This window comes from Scardinius erythrophthalmus, assembly GCF_964197995.2.
Source record: "Scardinius erythrophthalmus genome assembly, chromosome: 23".
NCBI classification, from domain to species: domain Eukaryota; kingdom Metazoa; phylum Chordata; class Actinopteri; order Cypriniformes; family Leuciscidae; genus Scardinius; species Scardinius erythrophthalmus.
The window spans coordinates 3,625,641-3,637,757 of NC_138243.1; the positions used below are offsets into that span (position 1 = coordinate 3,625,641).

At 37.8% G+C, this 12,117-nt stretch overlaps 1 protein-coding gene across 1 annotated transcript in view; it reads left to right on the top strand.

The window, feature by feature from the left end:
* The first annotated feature begins 1,041 nt into the window (after positions 1 to 1,041).
* The window catches only part of chsy3 (chondroitin sulfate synthase 3), a 79,932-nt gene continuing 68,856 nt past the window's right edge, over positions 1,042 to 12,117 (top strand). The window contains exons 1-2 of the mRNA XM_081353615.1: positions 1,042 to 2,179; positions 3,731 to 4,014. Of these exons, the coding sequence (XP_081209741.1) occupies positions 1,579 to 2,179; positions 3,731 to 4,014 (885 nt within the window). The 5' untranslated portion in view covers positions 1,042 to 1,578. The remainder of the gene's footprint in view (positions 2,180 to 3,730; positions 4,015 to 12,117) is intronic.

Below are 12,117 nucleotides of genomic sequence, written 5' to 3' on the forward strand. Positions count from 1 at the left end.
TAGTTTTTTTGGGGGGTATTTTGCTTTCTTATAAAGTTTTCTCAGTGCATGCAATAACTTGTCCAAATTATCGTGAAGTGATTTAGATCATTTTGTTAGTTTGACCAATTCACTGAGTAGAATCAACTTAAATCAGTGAGTTATTCATCAAATGGCCATTGCTATTTCAGATTCTAAATAGCAGACAGAAAATATGTATCATGTGATCACTGAAATATTGAGTGTTGGTAAAGGCTGGAGTACACTACACAACTTTTCAAATCTGAACAGATTTTAGACTAACAATACCCAGATGACGTACTCGTACCGCATATGATGGGATTGTAAAGTGTGCGAATAGTGGATTGCAAACACTTTGCTATCCCATAATATCATGGAAGCTGAGGAATCATAAAGCTGAAAAATAAAATAAAAAAACTGTAAAACTATGTATGAGCTCTTTTCTTACATACGTACAAAAAAAAAATAGTTCCTTGTGCTTAAATTGTTTAACAATACCCAATAAAGGATTTTCATTTTGGATGTTTTATGCCCACAATGTATTTACAGCATACATGCTACAGAACACTTCATTAACAAGAAGTTCCTTATCAATGTACTATAGTGAAAATAAGGCAATTCGGATGCAGCTAATGACTGTTTTCAAACAAGTTTCCCAAATGTTTTCAATGTTTAAGTTAGTCCCGCCCCAAACTCACACCACTGGCTCAAGCCGTTTCCAATCCTGATTTATTTATTTATGTGTTGTTGATTTCTGTCAGGTAGCTAAATGTTATTCATAGTATTAAAACATCACTTACAACTTTATTTATTTTTTTTATACATTTTTTTTATCTCTTGGCTGCACTTAGTCTTCTGACTTTTAGGCTAAACATCGTGTAGGCGAAGTAGTCTCAGTTAAGTCAAATATTCAGAGTCAATAAGCCCAGAGCAGTGAAATTCCTGCCTTGTATTTCCCAGCTAAAGTCCGCCAGGGAAGAGAAAGGTTCGCTCCGCCCCGCGACGGAGCGTGTGTTTGTCCCGTTACATCAGTGCGCCCACAGGCTCAATCCCGGAGACATGCGGGAGACGCGAGGTGGAAAAGTTCCGCGTCCGTGTGAGGAAAAATGTCGAGTGTGTGGAGACTGAAGCGGCTGAACGAGGAGAGAAGGGTTACGCGAATGCAGTGTATCTTTACAGTGAGGTGAGGAAACAGAAAGGCACAACGCGAGCGTTCACCGCTTGGGAAAGGAAGCGTCAACTTTATAAACGTTACCGTGTGACGCGTTTTCACTTCAGTAATGTGGACCGGCAGCGACCGAAAGAATTATAAGAAACTCTTCTCACCGAGCGAGAGATAATTGACCAGAGAGCTGCGATATCAACACTTGGATGGATTTTCACCGTGATCGATACATGTGAAAGATGTTTAGGTCACGTGTAACGGGACAACCCTCAGTTTCGGTCGCGCGAGGCTCACGCGAACGCACTTTGCAGATGTTAGATAATCACAGGCGTCAGTCGTTTGACTCCAAACTGCACTGTATATCAGTTTGAGGAGACTGTTGTTTATGAGGGATCTGCTGTGTTGACTGTGCGATGGCCCTCAGGTCGAGGAGACCGCTGGTGAGCCTCATCGTGGGGGTTTTTCTGGGCTTCACCGCCGCGTCGTGGCTGGTTGTGCCCAGAGTTGTAGAGATCAGTGCGAAGAACAGAAGATCCTCAGTGTGTTCCTTCTACAGTAACGCCAGGGCTCAGGCTGAAGTTTCAGACACCTCCTCCTCAACCAGTGGCAGACACAAGCATCTGCAGCCAGTCTTCTCCAGCCAGGAGGGCAGTGATGAAGGGGAAGAGGAGCTTCATGGGACGGGGAACGGCAGTGATAGAGCTGCACCTGTGCCTCAGGTGAACAGCTTCTTGTATGTGGGGGTCATGACGGCTCAGAAGTACCTGTCCTCCAGGGCCGTGGCTGCCTTCAGGACCTGGAGCCCCAGCATCCCGGGCCGGGTGGAGTTCTTCTCCAGCGAGGGGTCTGAGAAGATACCCCTGCCCATCCCTGTGCCCCTCGTCTCGCTGGCAGGGGTGGACGACTCCTACCCTCCCCAGAAGAAGTCTTTCATGATGCTGAAGTACATGCACGACCATTACTTGGATAAATATGAGTGGTTTATGAGGGCTGATGACGATGTCTACATCAGAGGTGAATAGCTGAAGAGCCAGAGTGGAAAGAGGCATTGCTGTGTTGAAGTTTGTTTATGCATACATAGCTCTTTGGAAATATTTAACTTTGAAAAGTGCCTTTTTCTTGAAAATTATAGAAAGAACATAGTTTTGGAAGCTTATTGTAGGACCATTGAGATGTTTTGCATTGTGACATTATTTTAATGACAGTTGAACTTCCCCTAAATCTGTTATGCATCCAGACATTTTACTTTGAGGTTTTTTTTTTTTTTTTAATGGTGATTCTCATTTGATTAAATTTTTACAGTAAAATAATTGTCTCTAAATATATAACAATTTAAAATATATAACATTATTTTTATACAGTAGTCAACATTTGAAGTGGATAAAAACCTTTCATCAAAGTTATACATGATTTTTGAACAATACCCGTTCTTGTCTTAGGACAACTTTGATGAACTTTTATATATTACTATACATTACTATATATTACTTTTATATATTACTACTACTATTATTACTATTACTACTATTACTACTATATATTAGAGTAATCAGAAATTTAAGGGTAAAATTAAAATGAAATGGCATGAAAATAATGTCACAATGTTTTTACAAATAATAATCCTAAAATCAGGCATAATTATGATGCTTAAGATAATGATTTTGATTTCTGGGGTGAAATATGACCCAGATATGCTCTTGGTGGGTTTTTGTGAAATTAACTCAGATGATTATCAAATGCATAATCAATTTAGGTGGCTATATCCATTGGTCAATCAAAAAATATTTGGTGAAGACAGTAGTTTTTTCCTCAATAAAAAGGTTTTAATCAGAAATATATGAATAATAATAAAAAACACGTCAAATCCGAATAACAGCTATTTTACATCTTTTTATTTCACAGGTCATCTAATGTGACTTGATACTGTCTATAATGTGTTCTACACTTCATTCGAAATGTTGAGTACATTAATTAAGGTTAATATTAGTATTAGGGCTGTGCAATATATCGATATATCGGAAATGTATATATCGCGATATGCATATCGCAAATGGGGTCATGAACAAAAGACAGAGAAAATCACTCACTGCTCTTGGCTGAATCAATTTTGTAGCTTTAATAAGAATCAATATATTTAATATTCATACAGTGAAAACTAAGCAGTGTTTTATTTTTACATTTGATTATTCAGTTTCTGTTGTTAAATAATAAACCTAATGTAGGATAACCTGAACCCTTAAACCCCCTGGTTTACTCTGATGTTATAATGACACTTACTTCTAATGCTACAGTAAAACACTGCTGTTTACTTTCAGAAGTTGTAGGGATGCTTTCTTCTCATGTAGGTTATATAATTTTAAAGAGAATTAAAGTTTATTTTACACACTTTAAGCATTATTGTATCACATATTGCATTATTTAATGAGTTATCGCATTTTTCTTCAATATCGTGCAGCCCTAATTAGCGTGTTTAAAAATATTAGTCATTGATAATTCACCACACAGAATTTGTATAAACGGCTTTTGTCGGATGTTTCTGAACCTCGTGGGTTTCTCCTCCTGCAGGTGAGAAGTTGGAGCTGTTCCTGCGCTCTCTGAACAGCAGCAAGCCGCTGTATCTGGGCCAGACGGGCCTGGGCACCACAGAGGAGCTGGGGAAGCTGGCCCTGGAGCCCGGAGAGAACTTCTGCATGGGGGGTCCGGGGATGATCTTCAGCCGGGAGCTTCTCCGCAGAATGGCGCCTCACATCGGGGCCTGTCTCAGGGAGATGTACACCACTCATGAAGATGTGGAGATAGGGCGCTGCGTCAGGCGTTTCGGAGGGACCCAGTGCGTCTGGTCATACGAGGTAACGCCGGTTAACATCCTCATGTGGAATGTGGTTTGAATAGGGTGAATTGTGCTGCTCAATCTTAGAGTCTCTAGAGTTCGAGTTTAGCTTAACCTCTTATTACTCCATGTTTACATTCTGCTTTTCTGCTGCAAATTATAGGAACTTAACATTATTTTTTTTCCCTAAAGATAAATTATTATAATTAGAAGATATTTCTAGTGTTATTGAAGATATTTCAAAAACAGTGTTTGTTCGCATCTGTCAATTTTGGGCTTTTTGGCTTTTCATAAAGTGTTTTTTCAGACTAGTGGAAAGAAAACATCCGAAATACACTTTTAACTGTATCTTTTCGAGCACTTTACCTGTTTGTGTCTGTAGATTTCAATTACAGTATATCTAGGCTGTTTTCTCAAAATGAGTTTTTCCTCCTACATTGAGCCAGAAATCTCCACTTCAGTAACACTTACATACACCAAACTTTACAGTTTTATTATCTATATTCTGTAGGTTTTTACAGAGGGGTTGTTCATATATAATTTTCCTGATTTTATACAACATTTTATTCCTTAAAAAAATGGTGAAAATTTTTTGCTGTTGACAGTATTTTCTGATTTGTGGACTGATAAATAAAGATATCCAAAATCCCCTCTGTAAAAACCTTTGACTCTAATATATCAAATAAATTTAACAAGAATTTTGATCCTGACTTCATCCAATGTTTTAGAAATGTATGCAAATTAGTGCATATTTAATTAGATAATGCCTCATTTGCATATTTAAACATAACATTTCAGAAAACTTGTAATACAAATTTTTTTTTGCAATTATTAATGTAATCAATCAACTGGTGAAGTATGGTGATATATTTCAGCTCTTGTTTTACCCTCTTGTATTCACCGGGTGTCTTGCCTTAAGACATATATATGTGCTGGTCAGGGTTACGGTAGTCTCGCGGAGCCAGAGCTTCAGACTGACAGCAGAAGGTCTGGACTCTATCGCAGCTTTTCTTGGCCAAGGACCACCCAAGAGGACGTTTGACTGACATGTAACGCAACCAATCACAGTTTGTTTTGTTCCGCGTCATATTCAGGGGCGTGAAAATATAATATCGATGTCCCTACAATAAAAGACTGGCGTGTATCTAATAAATTATTCATTCAAGGACGTTTTGCAAGTTTACTGCAACAATGGAGCTGCGAACTTCACATACTTTTGAAAATCCAGCGTTTTGTTGATCCTGGTAAGTGCTCATTGTCACAGTTGTAAACACAACGGCTTTCTTCTTCAACGAGGGGTTTTGGCGTCACGGCATATGTTTCCAGGCGGACCGATAAAGAACGCGACACACACGCGTCTCCCGGACATCCTGCAGAATTCAACCGATCAGATCCACGGTAATTGATACAAAGTCTGGATCCCCCGGCCTTCTTCTGAACTACCACCACTGGAGAAGCCCAAGGAGAAGTAGACATTTGAACAATCCCTTTGTCCAATAAGTCCTGTATTTGTGCTTCAATGAATTGTTGTTTTTCAATGGAGATCTTGCATGCACGTCGCCTTACCGGTACTTCATCAGTGGTAATGATGCAGTGTTTAACAATGTATGTCCGACCAATTTCTTGGGTACAAACAGTAGGCCAGTTTAATATCAGACTCTGCAGCTCTGTTCTTGTCTGTTGATCTGTGTCTGCTGCCAGTGTAAGTTGATGTTTGTTCTGTCGAGTTTCATCACTGCAGGTATATGAGGAAATGGCGAGGTAAAAATGCATTGTAAGGGTAGATGTCATGGTTGTGGAAGGGAAGGGAAAAGTATTTACTTCCATAACCCCTTCTGTTGTGGGTAGGCTGTACTGAGCTTTGTGAAAGTCTAGCACCATTCCTTTTTTTAAAGGGGTGGTTCAGGATTTTTGACATCGGACCTCATTTTTAAGTCAGCCTGGTTGTTATTCATCAGTGGAGAATTTAAAAAAAAAAAATTATCCAGTCCTTATATTTGGATAGTTAGCCGATGCTAGGCTAGCGTGAGTCAAGGGTAGATGTTAGCCAGCCATTAAAAACCGTTTTACCCACTCCACAGTGCACCAAACGCAAATCAATTATAACACTAGACTATCGATGCAAATGTCCGTTGAGAGAATAATGTTAGAAATCAAACTTACCTTTCATCACATTGCATTAGTTATAACTTGTTCCCTGTAATCATAAGCCTTGTCTACAGCAGCAGCGGAGTGATATTGATTACCTAGGAAACCGAGTGAGCCGGTACACACATGTACTGCACACACTGTAGTGCGCTTCTGTTCTGTGTTTACTTTTTGCCACATTACTAACTGGAGCAAAGTAAAATTCCGCAGCTGCTGAGAAACTAGTTCCTTTGGGATCATTGAGATGAAAGGTAAGTTTGATTTCTAACATTATTCTCTCAACGGACATTTGCATCGATAGTCTAGTGTTATAATTGATTTGCGTTTGGTGCACTGTGGAGTGGGTAAAACTGTTTTTAATGGCTGGCTAACATCTACCCTTGACTCGCGCTAGCCTAGCATTGGCTAACTATCCAAATATAAGGACTGGATAATTTTTAAAAAAAAATGTCTCCACTGATGAATAACAACCAGGCTGACTTAAAAATGAGGTCCGATGTCAAAAATCCCGAACCACCCCTTTAACAGAAAGTCCATTGACTGGTACTGTCAGGTCAGCATCCTGCATAATGAAGAGTATCAGGTCTACTGATTGTCCCTGGACTTCACACTTCCACTTCACCTTACCAATAGCGGTCTGCCTTTGTCCATTGGCCAATAGAAAAGATTGACCTTCACTGGGTTGGTATTGCTCTTGGTGGCACAACTGATTCCAACAAGACTCCTGGATCAGCGAGAAAGTGCTACCTGGGTCGACCATGGTGATGGCATACCTATCCTGTAAAATTATGGTCCTTATAATCATGTTGTACAGAAGTTTGAAAGGATTGCACTACTCAATTGCTTGTATGCGGTGGTTTTCGCTGAGGTTCTTGAACTGCGGAGGCTTTCTTCTTCTGTTCCTCCACATTAGCTTGGCTCCAATACCTCTCGGATTCATCGATATCTCTTTCGATCTGAGGTCCTATCCTGATAAATTCTCCAACGTCCTTGATGATTCCGTGTAGCAAACTAGCAAGTCGTGGATTACAGTTTCTAAGGATAGCTTGAACTACTTACTTTTCAGACATTTCTTTTCTCCACCTCAGACACAATAGTCAGTAGTGAAATGCTAAATCTCTGATGCTTTCTTTGGCACCTTGCTTCCTCTCTAACGTTTTCCTCGCTGCAACATAATCATAATCCTCACTTAAAAATGAGTGTAGGAAAGTTTCTTTAAACTATCTCCAGTTGTACACATTCCTCTGCTCTGCCAACCACCAGTCCTTTGCTGTACCTAGAGTACAGCAGATAGTGAAGCAAGGACTTCACCATCACTAAGGGGACGAACAGCGAAATACTCTCGCAGTGTTCAATAAATATGACAGGGTCATTGTCTTGGGTATTACTAAAGCTGGGGAAATTGAGTTTCACTGGGGGGTTATACTGTACTGTGGATTGGTTGCTCTGAGTTGGTAGGTGACTGGATTACACACTGTTTGTTACATTTCTACATTTAGAAAGAGGAAAGTGAACTGTGGAATTAGGGTCTGGGGCAATTGGAGGGGATGAACACGGCACCAGAGATTGAAATTTATGGTCCACATGACGATCTCGTCTCTTCAAGCAGTCTACTACAGATTGGCCCAGCTCTTGGACAAGCAGTTCTAGTTGTTTTTTTACTTTATCACACTCGCGTTGTACCCGGTAAGACATTCTCTCTATGATTCTACATCGGCTTTCAAATTCATCAAAAGGAACATTTTTCACTCACCCGCAGGCCAAAATCTGTTAGCTGGTCTTCAATCGAAGTGAATCGTTCTGTCAAACATTCTATTGTGGATGTGACTGAAGTGGATGGGTCGTTGTTTGGTTCAGGATCCATCTCCGGTGGTGGTGGAGGTGGAAAATGGATGTTGTCAGGAATGTCTGGAGCATTATCCCTAATTCTCTCACTTTCCTCATCCGAATCAATACATAGGTCACTGAAGGTGTTGATTAGATCTTTTAGGGGTTCCCTCCGCGTGGTGAAAGGTTCAGCAGAAAAGTCTACACCAGGCACGGCCTCGTCCCCATCCAGAGCAGTATAACTGACCCTTCTGTGCGACATTAATACTAGTTAAGTTTGCAAATATACAGGTTTAATGGTCCCTGTTTGGGCACCAATCTATAACCATCCTCCTCTGTTTAAAAAGGCACAGCTAATGATCATTTTAAGGGAGGGGCCCACCAACCACATTTAATATATGCACCTTAAATAATAATAAACCAAGCTTAAGGAAGTATGCCCACTGCAGCAAATGTATGTATTTATCTGAAATAAAGTTTGTATACAATTCAACTAAACGACCAGATGAGGTATACGAATTATACGATTATTATTGAAAAGTAAGAATTGTCATTAAAAAAAACAACAACAGATGATGAAAAACAAAGCAAAAGAAATCAACAGACTCACAAATTTGTATAAACAAAACCAGTTGGCATAAAGGCAAACATCGCAACAAGAGAGAATTGTAGATGAAAAGAAACAGGGCTGTTAAAGTGTGTGGAGTGGCCTTATATCCGGTGATGAGGTGATTGAAGACAGCTGGTGATGATTGTTGAATAAGTGGAGGTGAAGGACCAGGGGGCTGTTCCATAAACCAAGATTAGAGTATAAGCCAGGCTTATTTCGGTTAGTCAGGCTTATTTTTGGTAGATTCGGTTTCATAAAGCAAACTTAAAATAGTTCAAACTCAGTTACCCTGGCAACTTATGCTGGGAAACTAGCCTGGTCCAGGGCAGGCTAACTGTCAGGCTAAGCCTCAGTTGTTAGACAGATCCTCTAACACTGACCGACAAGAACACAATGATATTACCACTGACACTCTCTCATACCATTATTGGACTTTATTAACCACTATTAGTCCAAAAATAAATACACAGTATACAGAAAGTCAACTTAAATAAGGCTACAATGATAAATTAGACTATATAGATAGATAGATAGATAGATAGATAGATAGATAGATAGATAGATAGATAGATAGATAGATAGATAGATAGATAGATAGATAGATAGATAGATAGATAGATAGATAGATAGATAGATAGATAGATAGATAGATAGATAGGCCTAAATACAATATATGTACTACAGGTTTTTTTACTGGCTGAATGTTTTGTGCCCAAGATTTAATTAGATTGTTTTAAAGATTCATGAATACATTTCTCTCTGGTTTTGTTTGGCAGCTGTAGTACATGTTTATGATTATTAGAAGAACATTAGAACACAATCTGAAAAAAGCTTTGTAAAGCAGAAGTTAAAATCACAAAATTAAAAATAAATAATTACAAAAGCACAGTATAAATTTTAACTGGTAAGATGAATCTGAGCTCAGTAATTGACAGTATATTAGCCTACATTTGATTTACCCCATTACAATAGTTATTACCCCTTTACAGTTATTGCTATCATAAAAATACAGGTTTAAAATTCTAAATAAGGCACATCTAATGTTCAAATAACAAATATTTTAGTATATATATATATAAAATGTACTTTATTATGTCTTTCAATTCAAACACATTTAACACAATTATACAAATTGACAGTTCCTTTAAAGACATCATATTTTCCCCCAATAAATATTCCTTATTTTTCCTTCTACTTTTTTTCTTTTGTTATAATACCCACCAACACATAGCCTAAAAAACACACATGATTAAACAATAACCAAAAAGTACATAGACATTTTTACATATGATTTAAGGGGGAAAAGACAAAAAACAATAAATAAATAGTAATAAAAATTTAACATTAACATATTTATATCAAACTCTTATAATGACACATAATTCCTAATAGTTATTAAAGTAATATTATTTGAATATCAAATATTCAGTATTAAATAAGTAAATAAATAAAATAACAAATAACTAGAAATAAAAGGGTATATAAAAATGTAGTTAATAATATATATTCCTTTATTTTATGGAATATTCTTTGATTTTAGAGTTGCACATATCTTTTCAAAATGTATACATTTGCTCTTAATTTCATGTTATCCTCTCCATAATGTACTTTAGAAACTAAATCTACTCATTTAAAACTGGGGATTCTTGCTTTCTCCAAAAAAATATTGCATTAAAAGCTGTAGGCCTAATTCTCAGCTTTCTAAATAAGTATACATCATTTTTATTAAGTAGCATAGGTCCTATACCCAAAACTATATTTTGTATCGCTATATATTTAGTTTCATAAAATCTTCCCTGACTTATAGGCTACTTCACTGAAGTACTTCTGTTCGCTAGAAGTTCACTGCAACTTATCCAACATCCTAAAGATAAATTATTATAATTAGAAGATATTTCTAGTGTTATAAAATATCGCATATTAATTTTCCGAATTTTCCGATTTTAAGAATTATTGCGCTCCTATTTGGCGCGCATGCGCACAGCAGCGCTCGTTCAATATGAAAATTAGCAGCAAAATGGATACATTTGCATGACTTTCGAACATTTACAGATGGAGAATATAACTGTAAAATGTAAGTTTTGAACTGAGGGGGGAAAAAACATGTCGCAAACGCATAAAACAGCACAAAATATACGCTGTTTGATGGTGGATCGATTTGATCCACGATCGACCTCTAGGGCTGCTTCAGAAACGCGTGCACACGCAATTATCTAGACTAGATAAACCTGGATCAAATTAGTGAGATTGCGTGAGCTTCAATTACCTTTTATGGAACCACTTTAGCCCCAACTCATTTGTTAGGCTTATTCAAGTACGGTTTTGGTGTTTAATCCCCGCTTTTCTAAGCGTCTTTTATGGAACAGCCCCCAGGAAGGATCAATCAATCTCTCTCTCTAATAACTGCATTAGTCTATTAGTCTGCTATTAGCTCAAGCCTCTGTTACTAGCTCTAAAATGACATTTTTGAAATTAGCAACAGAGGCTTGGGATGAGATGCATAGGAAATGAGTCCTACACACAAGATCATTTTAAGGACAAGAGGCGATTTTAAAAAGATTTTAAGTTTGAGGCGTGGTGACTGTATAAGTGGAATAATTGACTTCGGGCCATATAAAAATGCAACAGTATGTATCATGGAGAGTGAAATTCATACAGGTTTAAGTTAGCATCAGATGTGTAAGGAATAACTGACAACGTGCTGTTGAGTAAATGCGGAGTGTGTTGTTACACCCCAGTAGCGTTTTCAAAAATATCGATATTTCGATATGTATTGACACTGAAATATCTGAAACAGTTCCAATACTACTTTTCTGCAGTTATCGATACACCGATACCAGCTGTGCGTTCTCTCGTTTGAAACACACGGCTCTTCCAACTCACTCGTCTCAATCACTCCGGTTGAATAGTGCTTGTATTGCACATTATTTTAGTCAATCCCTCACACCAAAAGCGCACACACCAGTTTATAAGTGGCGCTCACATAAAGCCTCCTCTCAAACAGATCTCAAGTACCAATTTGACAGCGTCCTTTTTCGTGGATTATTGTGCTTAATTGGTCAAATACATAACAAAATATGTAAAAATGCCCAGTATTCAGGTATATTTGGTCAGTTTTGGAATGTAAACAGTTGAGAGAAATCGCATGTTGTGTAACAGTATATTGGATCTGTGCATAAGCTCTTAAAGTGACAGTAGCCTAATAAACCTGCTGCTGTCTGTCATGTTAGAACAAAAGAGAAAGAGAAAATCACTCGCTGTTCTTGTTTTGTAAGCTGTTAGCATTAATCTGTATTTAATTTTTACAATGAAATCCATCCAGTGTTATTTTACATTTGATTACTTTCATTTCTGTAGTATTTCTTACCTGAACACTGTTAGACCCACCTGAAAAACTTAAATACATGTTTATTTTACTTGTCCCTTTATTCTGTTGTATTTATTTTGCTATCATTTGCAGTTTGTTTATTTGTTTTTTTTTACTGAATGTTTGCTTGTCTTTTTTTTTTGTAAATGTACAGTGGTGGTCAGAATTAA